This window comes from Macaca thibetana, chromosome 7, assembly GCF_024542745.1.
Source record: "Macaca thibetana thibetana isolate TM-01 chromosome 7, ASM2454274v1, whole genome shotgun sequence".
Taxonomy (NCBI): Eukaryota; Metazoa; Chordata; class Mammalia; order Primates; family Cercopithecidae; genus Macaca; species Macaca thibetana.
The window spans coordinates 127,158,481-127,170,041 of record NC_065584.1 but is presented as its reverse complement, the minus strand read 5'-3'; the positions used below and the strand labels follow the sequence as shown (position 1 = coordinate 127,170,041).

Sequence of the window (11,561 nt, the reverse complement as noted above, 5' to 3'; positions counted from 1 at the left end):
TTAAAGGAAATTGTGGACACTAGTCCTAGCTCTCCAAGAAGCTCCAGGCCCACACTGTTCCTCAATTTCTTCATCTTATTAAAAAACTGAACTGAAGTGGCTGGGCGCGGTGGCTCACACCTGTAATCCCAGCACTTTGGGAGGCCAAGATGGGTGGATCACGAGGTCAGGAGATCGAGACCATCCTGGCTAACACAGTCAAACCCCGTCTCTACTACAAAAATAAAAAAATTTTTAAAAATTTAAAAAAATTAGCCAGGTGTGGTGGCGGGCACCTGTAGTCCCAGCTACTCAGGAGGCTGAGGCAGCAGAATGGCGTGAACCTGGGAGGCGGAGCTTGCAGTGAGCCAAGATTGCGCTATTGCACTCCAGCCTGGGCGACAGAGCAAGACTCCGTCTCAAAAAAGAAAATTAAAAAAAAAAAAAACTGAACTGAAGCTAATCACACTTACAGGGAAAGTTTCCTATTAATAGGCAATATGAGGAATAGAGGAACAATTTAAATGGTATTATAAGGAAGCAAAAGATAAATCTATAGAGTGATACACATTCTACAGAACTGTAATTATCAATAATATGAAGTAGTAAAAATAATGATTACAAATAAAACAAGAAGAATGGTTAAAAGAAACCTGAAAAACAACAAACAAATGCAGCATGTAAATCCTGCTTGGATCTTGATTTGAAAAACCAACCATTTTAATGCTGAACCATGTTAGAGAAAAAAGAGAGAGAGAAAAAAGAAAACTGTAAATAGTTTTAGGCAAGCAGAGAAATTTGAACATGGCCTAGGTTTTAGAATACATCAAATAATCTTAATTTTGGTAGCTGTCACAACACTGTGGTTACAAGAAAAGTCCATTTTTTTTAGAAGTATATACTTAGAAATGCAGAACTAAAGGGACAAGGTGTCTAGTAGTTGCTTTAAAAAACTTCAGAAAATGGGAAGGTAGGCAAGTGTGTAAAGCCTAATAATCGCTGAATAGTATCAGTGATACATATACTATTCTTCCAACTTGGCATATGTTTAAATTTTTTTCATATTAAATTTTTAAAAAGCCCACCGAGTACTCTGAAGACCAGAGAGGTGAGCAAACATAACACCAATAGACGTTAATTGTGAACCTCCTATGGACGAGAACCTGTGCTAGGTCCTGAGGATATAAAGAGATATAAGACAGAAACCCTTGCTCCAACGAGTCTGGGAGATAATACAGCCTGGCCTTGATGGCATATAAGGGGTAATAGAGAAAAGAAGGAAGGTCCCAACTTGAACCTGGGAGTCAAAAAGAGAGCTTACTCACCAGGTGGGAGGTGGGGTCAGAAAGCTCACTTGATGTGGTGGGTCAGGGAGGGAAGTGGTGTAGGAGTCAAGAGTCTGGTTACAGGCATGACAAGACTGAGGTGTGACTTACAAAGAAACATATATGGATAGTCCAGGTCTAAGGAACAGATGAAAAATGAGGCCGAGATCCTTACTCCTAAGATATTACCAAAGAAGCAAGAATTGCTGCTTGGAGGGTAAGGAAGATGGGAATGGCCTGAATCTAAAACGATATACACAGAAGGAAGAAGAGTAGCCAGAAGACAGAAAAAGCCATGAGGAAGAGAGGACTATACACATCCTTCCATTTCACAGACTGAGGAAATGAGGCATGGGGAAAAACAGAACACTACCTGGGCAACAAGGTTGTAAACTTTAACCAAGTGCTTCCAGGTGACAACTACTGGCTCTACCTGTGTAGCTGGGGCACGTGCTTGCTGCAGAGCCTTTGCGGGCTCAAAGAACTGCAACTCGTCAATTTGCTTCTACATTGAGGCCGTGGGACTGTGGCATCAGGGCTGGGGACCTGGTATGGGGGCTCCTGGGTGCTGTCATCCTGGAGCCAGCACAATGTCGTGAGCTGCTCCAGTCTCTTCTGGGCCTCCAGCAGCCTCTGCTTTTTGATGATTCTCTCTAGCTGGAATGAGACCTTTTTCCGCCGGACATTCCGCTCTGCTGCCCGAAGAGTGTGTCTCCGCAGGAGCTGCAGTTGCACCACCCTTTTCTGACTTTGGACAAATGGGGATGGCTGAATCTCAGGATCTGTCTGAAGCCACGCATCAAGTGCCACAGATGCCTCAAGTTCTTTCTCTGCTACATGGTCTTCTTGCTGCTGCTGTTGCAAGCTGGCCAGCCAGGTCTCTTCTCTGAGCAGACACTGCTGGTCTGGGAACCAAAAACACCCAGAGAGAAGTTCAGCATTTCCTTCCCTGCTTGTGGCTGCCTGGACTCAGACACCTCCAGCCATGGCTGGACCTGTGTGGAGTGAAAGAGCTGGCCAAGGTGATGTGGCAGGATGAGGGCTGCAGGGCTACAGGGCTCCCTTACCACAGGGTAAGGGAATGAAGACCCTCAAGCCTCAGCACAACAGTGGGCACATGTTAGGGCAGGCAGTAGTGTATGGACACATAAGCAAATGAGGAGTGGTAAGTAGTAGGTCCATAATTCTGAGGACAATAAGGAAATTAGCTTCCTTATTCTTGCTTCCAGCCCTCTTCTTATAAGAACCTCTGGTGTCTAAAAGAAAAGAGAACATCTAATACCAAAGATTCCATCATATCACAAAGAAAACCAAAGAGAGAATACAGAAGGCTGAGGAAGCATGAAAATGAAAGAATAAGGAGGTCAGGCAAACACATTAAGTGGTGGACACCTACTTTCTTTAATCTGCTGGCTAATCCAACTTTGGTCAAATTCCAGTTCCTTCTCAGCTTGAATCTCTTCTGCTAGGATTTGATGCCTCAAATCCTCCACGTAGCTCTGCTGCTGCTGAATCTGGGCCCTGTGGGATGTCTCTCCATCCCTCGGTGGCTGACGGTCCTCGTCACATTGCTCTTCAAGTGCTCTCCTGTCACAGAAGCAGCTGAGGTTACCCAACAGGAAATGCAAACCAAGCTCAGGACAAACTGACAGCAGTATAAGGCCTTCCAAGAGAGCCCCTGCAATCAACAGGGTAGAGAGTGCTTTGGACTTCTGGCAACCTTGGACAAACAGGCATGGTGTCACAGGCAGGTCATGATGTCACAGTGCAGGAGGGGAGAATGGTCATTAAACTGACGTATTCTTAGAGTTGTGGGTTTAGCAGAAACACAGATCCACTGTAGATAAGGAAAATCACCAGGAAAATTGTTCTTTTTAAAAAGACACAAAAACATTTTCGCTAAATTCAGAAGTTTGGTCCTTTAAAAAGAATCAAAAGGTGTCTGCTAAAAATATGTTGGAAACACTCAGTAAAGCAGAAGCTCCAGAAACACTCTCTCCTACATATTCAGAGATTGTTACTGCATCTCCATTCCCTGAAACAGAAATCCTCTGTGATCTGGTAGCAAAAGCCAGCTGATAATTTACACACACACCATGCCTGTGTGTGTGACCCAAAACACAGCTGGTCTCCACTTGAGAGCTGTTTTCAGTGAATAAGCCCTGGAATAGGATCCAAGAGTTTTAGACTCTACCACACCTTTCAGAGATATATACTGAAGCATTTACTGGTGAAATATGTCAAGAATTTGTCTAGATCCAGTGAGAGGGAATGAGGGAGAGTGAGTGTGGATATAAAAGAACTAAGATTAGCCATGAGTTGATAATTTGTGTTGTATTTGAAGTCTTCCATAATAAACAGCTTTAAAAAATTTTAGATATTTTTTGTTTTTTTGAGACAAGGTCTCACTCTGTCACCCAGACTGGAGTGCAGTGGCAAGATCTTGGCTGACTACAACCTCTGCCTCCCGGGTTCAAGCGATTCTTCTGCCTCGGCCTCCCAAGTAGCTGGGATTACAGACATGTGCCGCTACGCCTGGCTAATTTTTGTATTTTTAGTAGAGACAGGGTTTTACCATGTTGGCCAGGCTGGTCTCAAATGCCTCACCTCAAGTGATTTCCCCATCTTAGCCTCCCAAAGTGCTGGGACTACAGGCATGAACCACTATGCACCATGCCCGGCCTAAAAAATTCTAGATTTTAGTCATGCCTTACTCTGCCACCAGGTTCCTATATGACCACAGATGATTCAGAGGCTTACTCTGGAAACTGACAGCTTCTACTCACTTGCCGACCTTTCCCTGGGGTCATGCAAGGACCTCAAATGCTTTTTCTGCAGGGTATCTTCATCCCTGTTATTTAGGTATTTAAAGGAGCCAACTGTATGGATACCCCAGGATGGGCACAGAATGGGAGTGGCTGGGAACAGTCAGATTCTGCCAGAGGCTGACAAAAAAGTTAGAATCAAGCCTGCTTTATCCAGCCTTCCCTACAATCCCAGGATGTCATGACTTGGAAGCTTGGAGAAGCTTATTGGTTTGATGCTGGAACCATATCTCAGGCAGTATGACCAGTATGCTGTAAGGGAACCACTTTTTAGGAGATCTACCACTTCGTACAGCAGAATGAAATCACATGGGTATCACAGACGAGGTCCACGAATGAAAGCCCGTGAGTCCAAATTTGGTCTGCTGCCTGTTTTTATTAATAAAGTTTTATTAGAACACAACCACACCCATTTATTTACTGTCTAGGGCTGCTTTTGCACCACCTTGGCAAAACTGAGTAGTTGCAGCACAGACCATATGGCCCACAAAGCCTAAAATACTATCTGGCCTTTTACAGAAAAAGTTTGCCGCCCCTGCCTTGGAAGAAATTAAGATTTCATAATGCAGCCTTTGGAGGACAGTGAAAGATGGATGGGTGAAGAGTGATAGGTGGAATAGCCCGGGGGAATGGGAGTGGGAACTGACACAACCAGTTTCTTCCCAGGGAAGGAGGCTATGAGGTCATTCAATCTGCAACAGGTCCAAGGACTAGAACATGTCCAGACACTTGAGTGAGTGTGCTCAGAAGACTAGCACTGATTGCTGTGGGCAAAAGGCCAGATATACACAGTGGAGCATACAGAAAGAGGAAGGGTACTCTGTTACGCGGAGGCTCAGGATAGCAACTGGAATAGAAACCTGTTAATGCCAAACAAATAGGAAAAGCAGTTAACAGGAAACATATATCTATATGTATCATGCTTGTATTACTGCTCCAAATTCTGTCTGACTAAAGAAATGGCTGAATTACAAACATGAGCCCATCAAAGGGTCCTAGACAAACCCAGCTAAGACCCACAGACCACCAGATGCAGGAGGCTGAGACAGGATCTTTATCTGAACTCTGAGATTACTCAGCTTCCTTGCCTGGCTTTCTCCTCAACCTTCAGATTTACAATTTGCTTCTCCCTAGAAGGGGCGCTCCCTACCGTTCACCTAAGAAAGTGGCAGCTATGATATTGTTTCCTGCAGAGCAATAGGACCTGTAAGGAGAGGCTGTCTGCTGTGATTTCTATAGATGCAGCGCATTCACCCAGGAGGCCACACGATCAGACAGAATGGCCCCTCTGCTAAGCACATTTTGTCAAGTTCCCAGAAAGCAGGTGAAAAAGAAAATAGCAACCTTATGCTACATGTCTGGGTAGATTACAAAGGGCAAGTCTTCATTTACCTGCCAGCCAAGGGACCTCTGCCCTTCATCTCTGGTGGCTCCAGTATCCCCCGGCTGCTGCCTAGTCATCTGCTTGTGAGGACTCCACTGCACCCTCCTGCTGCTTCTCTCACAGCCCTCCCCCAGTCTCGGGGTCTGGCAGCTTCTGCAGCAGATTGCAGCAGCATCTACTTACTAAAGCCGCAGTGGCAGCAGTGGTGGCAGCGGCAGCAGCAACAGTGGCTCCCAGGCTCTAGGCACTTAAGGTTAACCCCCTAAAATTCCAAATGGGAAAATGCCAAGAACACAGGCAACGGTATTCAAAGACAAATTCCTCTCTGGTCTGGATTACTGCTGCAAGGAGAAAAGAAAGGCAGACTGGTCGATTTCCCCTGGCTCTGGAGCCAGCTCCAGCTTTGCAGGCTCCTCATGAATGCTGCTCCAGAGACAAATGAGGGAAAGGAAGCCTGGGATAAAGGGAAGCTTTGGAGCCAACCCCATCCAAGAGCAGAGGGAGAGACTCGTAGACACACAACCACAAATCCAGACTGGGAGCCCAGCTGACAATTTATATTTTTCTCTAGTCGTGCAGGTTCCTCTCCCGGGTCCCTTTGCCCAATCACAGACTTGAGCACCACACCACACCACCTCCACCACGGATTGGCACAGATGCTGACTACGGTAGCTGGGCAGAACCAGCCCAGGGCTCCTAGAGCTGGTGGCTCAAGAGTGGAGGCAGTGTGTGCGAGAGGGCGTGATTCTGAAATTCCTGTCTTCTCTGAATGAAAGGACACATGCTTATGTGTCTGAAAGGTCATGTCAGTGCCTGTGGGGCTAGAGAGCCATAGAAGACTTTTAAAAGGCAGGAGAAGAGCACAACACCATGATCTACTCTGGGGTGGACAGGTGAGCTGGGTTGAGACAGGAGGACAGGAAAGAGAAAGGGAGGCAGCCTTGCTGGCAGCAATAGGGGTTGTGGGGTGTGTCCACACCATGCATATATACTCGCTCTTTCGATCTTTATCACAAGAATCCCTGGAAAACAGATGGCAGTATTGTCTCTTTAGAGGTAGGGAAACAGGCTCAGAGGTTCAGTGACTTGCCTAAGGTCACGTATCTTTTCTGTACCACAGCCAGGACATGAACCAATTTTGTCTGCTGCAATGCATCTCTTCCATTCTCAGCTATTTAAGTTGCAGTGATATTTTCTGTAAACCTCTGAACTGTGGGAAAAACAGATCTTCAATGAGTCTTCCCAACACAAACCTTACCTAAAATAGGAGCTACTTTCATGACTTCACTACAAAGAAGGAAAGTCGCTCTGACAAAACAAAAGCTCTAGCCTAAGCCCTGAATCCACTTTGTGTCACTTCTTCTACCTTATTCTCCATCCCATAGAGTTCTCAGTTATTCAACACTAGGATCATCCTTCATTAAATTTCTGTTGTAGCATCCTTCACTGAGCAGCTCTCCTATGAGGACTTGCCTGCTGTTCATGTTTCCTGAAGCAGAACATTGCTTTTCTTTTTTTGAGATGGACTCTTGCTCTGTCACCCAGGATGGAGTGCAGTGGCATAATCTCGGCTCACTGCAACCTCCGCCTCCCGGGTTCAAGCAATTCTCCTGCCTCAGCTTCCCAAGTGGCTAGGACTACAGGTGCGTGCTACCATGCCAGGCTTTTTTTTTTTTTTTTTTGTATTTTTAGTAGAGACAGGGTTTCACCATGTTAGCCAGGATGGTCTTGATCTCCTAACCCTGTGATCTGCCCACCTCGGCCTCCTAAAGTGCTGGGATTACAGGCATGAGCCATCACGCCCGGCCCTGAACCAGAGCACTTCTGCTCCTGTATCCAACACTCCTCACTGCCAAGGTTAGACATAAGATTGTCTTCATCTGCCATCAAATGCTGCTGGCCTGAGGAAAGAACTGCTGGATCCTTCTGAAGAAACTATGGGCCACCGTAACTCTACTGAGACCCTGTGCTCAAGGTGCTTGGCAGCCTCCCAGCACCAGTGATGTCACAGGCACCAAGTCCCCTGCTGAAATTTTCTAATAATCTCTAAGGCAGAGGTCACTTTGATGTACAGGAATAGAAGGATTCCCAGTACCAAATCTGCAAGGCTTCTAGATCTGGGAATGGTGTTTTATGTAGAAATGGATGAAGTAGAAAAGTAGTTGCCATCAATCACATGTAGAACTCTGACTCAGTGTCTCATAGTTACAATGCAGGCAAAGTGGGTATGAGAGGGTAGAACCCAAAGATATTTTCCTATTGTTCCTCTAGTTTCTGCCTCTCTTATGCACAGTTCTGGATTCTTGGTTATGAGAAAGAAAGGATTCTCAGTCACATACTATCTTTAAAAACTCAGAGAAAGCTGTATGTTCTGGAAGCTATGCGCTCACATATACTATGTGACATATACTACGAGCTCACACACAGGTAGGCCAGAATTTAAAGGAGTATATAGGAAGGTAAGCTCAAAACAAAGATGTCCACAAACACATCACAGCTAAATTTTGTGGAGAGAGAAAAGGTGGCCATAGGAACATCAAATAAAATACCTCTTTCAGTGATGAAAATGTTGAAATACCAAACAAGAAATGAACAAGGGCCAAGACCAATTCCCTGCCAACTACAAACTTAGCAGCTAGTTCAGCATCATCAAATGACTTGCCCAAGTTGATTCAGACAAGGGCTCATTCAGACCTTGGCTGCTACATTAATCACCCCCCACCCCCACCCTGATCCATGCTGTAATGGACTAAGAAGTGAACCCAGTAGGTTCCACATCAGTATGAGCAGCTATTTCTTACCCTTCCTTCCAAAGCAAAGGGAAGAGACCTAGCCGGGAGGCAGTGAGATCTCCATCCAAATCCAGCCACTCCAAAGAGCCACCACCAGCAGCAGCCTCTCCAACCTTGAACACGGAAAAAAGCGCAGTGAGGCTGCTGTCATCACCTCCACCTCTCCCAGCTTGGTGTTTCCTCTAAAAAGTGGAAACAGGGAGGCCAGCAATAACCTAGAAAACACAGCCCTGCTAACCTGCCTTCGCTGCCGCAGGACAGCAGCCTCTGCTGGGTGGTTGAATCGGAACTTCTGTGCCTTCCCCAGGGTTATGACAGCTCCTGCAGCACAGAGACAAGTGAGAATTCAATCAACAGCTCATGTTTTGGAGTACATACTATGTGTAGGGTACTGTTCTATGAGACAAAGTCATGCCCTCGATAACTGATAATTTTGCTGAGTTGATAAGATATGTATTAATTCTGTATCTCACAGCATACATCTTGAATTAATAAGATAGACAGGAAGAACTCTACTACTCCAAGGGAAAGGAAGTTGAGTTCCAGGTGGAGTAGTCAGGGAACACTTGATGGAAGAGGAGGAATCTCAGTTCAGTATCAAAGGACAGACAGAATTTGCATAGATTAATAACAGTAGCGGTAATTATAGTAATAATGATAATGAGTGTTTACTGAGTGCCAAGCACACTGTTAAGAACTATAAGGTTCATTTGATCCTCACAATGATCCTATTATTATCCCCATTTTATAGATGAGGAAAGTGAGGCTCAGAGACCTTCCTAGGGAGACAGAGCTAATGAACACAGGTACCAATTTCAGAGTCATTCTTCACTCCAAGACTTTGGAATTAAGGCTTGTTTATGGGAATAGGATCATATTAGAAAATCTTCAGATTTCAGGGTGCAGAGGCTGGGTGATTCGTTTTTAAAGCCTGCTTCACTGAGCTCTCTGGGCCCATGAGACTGGAAATGGTCCATCACTCGTCTTGGGATAAACAGGGCTGTAGACAGTCCTACCTTGGGTCAGACGGCAGGAGGCAGTGACCTCCCGGCCATTGACTGTACAGCGGGCCCCACGGGCAGGCCGGAGAACAACTACACCACAGGCACTGGTGATAGTGCAGTGGTCTCTCTCGATCCACTGACCCTGCAGGACTACAAAAGAGGTGGTGGTCACTTGGGTGGGAGGACGATCCAGGGAAACATCCTCTCCATTTCTTTCTGTGAGATCAGAATCCAACATCTGGAAGACCTCATACCATAATGAAAGAGGAAGAGCCGACCTGAAACCACCCATACCTGAAATCCTCCCACTGTGCGGGTCTCTCCCTATCACATCCCAGACCTGAAACCTAGCAGCGGAAAGAGAAGCAGGCCCTGAATACGCCAATGATTCCCTTCTCAGAGCATCATCAGAGTCCTCTGAAGAAACCTTTCAGGCACAAATACTTGCCCCAAAACGTTGGACTCCTATGCTCTGTCACTTACCAATGTCCTGTTCCTGGTCTGAGTCAATCCTTCCAATTTTTGTTGTCCCTTCCTAAAGGGGGAAAAAAGCCATTTTAATGAGAATTAAAAGGGACAGAGCCTTGCCCTACAGGACAGTCCACATTAGAATGTTCTCACTCTCTTCCCAGCCTCATCTGTACCACTTCTCATCCCATCCCAGCCTGGTCTGTTCCACTTCTCAACTTTGGTCCAGGCTGTTCTGACCTTCTGCCCACTCACTCTACAGCCAGGAAGCCCCTGAGATGGTACAGCTTAAAAATATACCACAAAGCAGCCCAAGCTGTTTGCAAAGTCCAGCAAGTGTGGGCACACTCCTTTCTGTCCCACAGCCTAAAGTTAGGGAATAGTTACAGCCATTGGTCAGAAAAATTCTCTAGTCTGAGAAAATAAATGCAAAAGTATGGCTTTTCCCTAAGAGGCAAAGGTTGGTGTGGTCCAAGTTTGATCCAGTAAGTCTCAATGAAACAAGCATTTTGTGAAGATTTATGGAAACACAGGATTTTTACCTTCTTGGTCCGCAGATGAAGTTTAACAGACACCAGATTCTAAGAAGGGTAAAAGCACAAATAGGAGAAAAGCACCTCGAGAATAAAAAAGAACTGGAAGAGAGTATAAGAGAAGAGGGGGAAACTGGAGTTAGTATAAATGAATCAGTGGATTAGTTGAAGACGAGGCCTTTTAGACCTTGGATTACGGCAAATCTGCTTAAGACCCACATAGCTCTGTTAGGAAAAGGCAGCAACATGGCAACCAGGATGCTAAATTTTAGACATATCTTTATCATTTATTGACTAACCATTCGATATGTCCTAGGCATTATGTTGAGTACTTTACACAAATCATATTACTTTATCCTTTAACAACTCAAAATGTAGGTATTCTCATCTTCTTTTTATTGATGAGGAATCTGAAGCTCACAGGGGATAAACTGCCTAAGAAACCCACATACCAAATAGGAGAGCTATGACTAGAATTCAGGTCTCTTTGGATCCTAAGCCCCTGCAGGCTTTTCCAACTTTACCATAACACCTCCCCAGTAATGAATGAGTTTTTGTTTGTTTTTTGAGACAGAGTCTCACTTTGATGCCCAGGCTGGAGCGCAGTGGTGCAATCTCAGCTCACCGCAACCTTCGTCTCCCAGGTTCAAGCAATTCCCTTGCCTCAGCCTCCCAAGTAGCTAGGATTACAGGCGCCTGCAACCATGCCTGGCTAATTTTTGTATTTTTAATAGAGACAGGGTTTTACTATGTTGGCCAGGCTGGTCTTGAACTCCTGACCTCAGGCGATCTGCTAGCCTTGGCTTCCCAAAGTGCTGGGGTTACAGGCATGAGCCACCACACCTGACCAGTAATTATTATTATTATTATTATTTTTGAGATGGAGTCTCACTCTGTTACCCAGGCTGGAGTGTAGTGGCATGATCTCGGCTCACTGCAACCTCCGCCTCCCAGGTTCAAGTGATTCTCCTGCCTCGGCTTCCCGAGTAGCTGGGAATACAGGTGTGTGCCACCATGCCCAGCTAATTTTTGTATTTTTAGTAGAGACGAGGTTTTGCCATGTTGTCCAGGGTGGTCTCGAACTCCTGACCTCAGGTGATCTGCCTGCCTCAGCCTCCCAAACTGCTGGGACTATAGGTGTGAGCCACCGCATCTGGCCCAGCAATGTTTTTAAGGAGACCAGAGAATTCCCCACTAGGCTTCACTGTCAGCAGCCAGAGCAGGGAGGTCCCTGACACTCCTCCAAAATAG

General features: G+C 45.7%; 2 protein-coding genes across 2 annotated transcripts in view; both read right to left on the bottom strand.

Annotated features, from left to right (window-relative positions):
• Positions 1-11,561, bottom strand: part of STARD9 (StAR related lipid transfer domain containing 9) — a 153,132-nt gene that overhangs the window by 37,760 nt on the left and 103,811 nt on the right. The window contains exons 17-22 of the mRNA XM_050799310.1: positions 9,793-9,844; positions 9,322-9,459; positions 8,544-8,626; positions 8,315-8,418; positions 2,701-2,891; positions 1,738-2,209 (exon numbers count right to left, since the gene is read on the bottom strand). Of these exons, the coding sequence (XP_050655267.1) occupies positions 1,738-2,209; positions 2,701-2,891; positions 8,315-8,418; positions 8,544-8,626; positions 9,322-9,459; positions 9,793-9,844 (1,040 nt within the window). The remainder of the gene's footprint in view (positions 1-1,737; positions 2,210-2,700; positions 2,892-8,314; positions 8,419-8,543; positions 8,627-9,321; positions 9,460-9,792; positions 9,845-11,561) is intronic.
• Positions 1-11,561, bottom strand: part of CCNDBP1 (cyclin D1 binding protein 1) — a 507,674-nt gene that overhangs the window by 493,712 nt on the left and 2,401 nt on the right. The gene's annotated exons all lie outside the window — the stretch shown is intronic.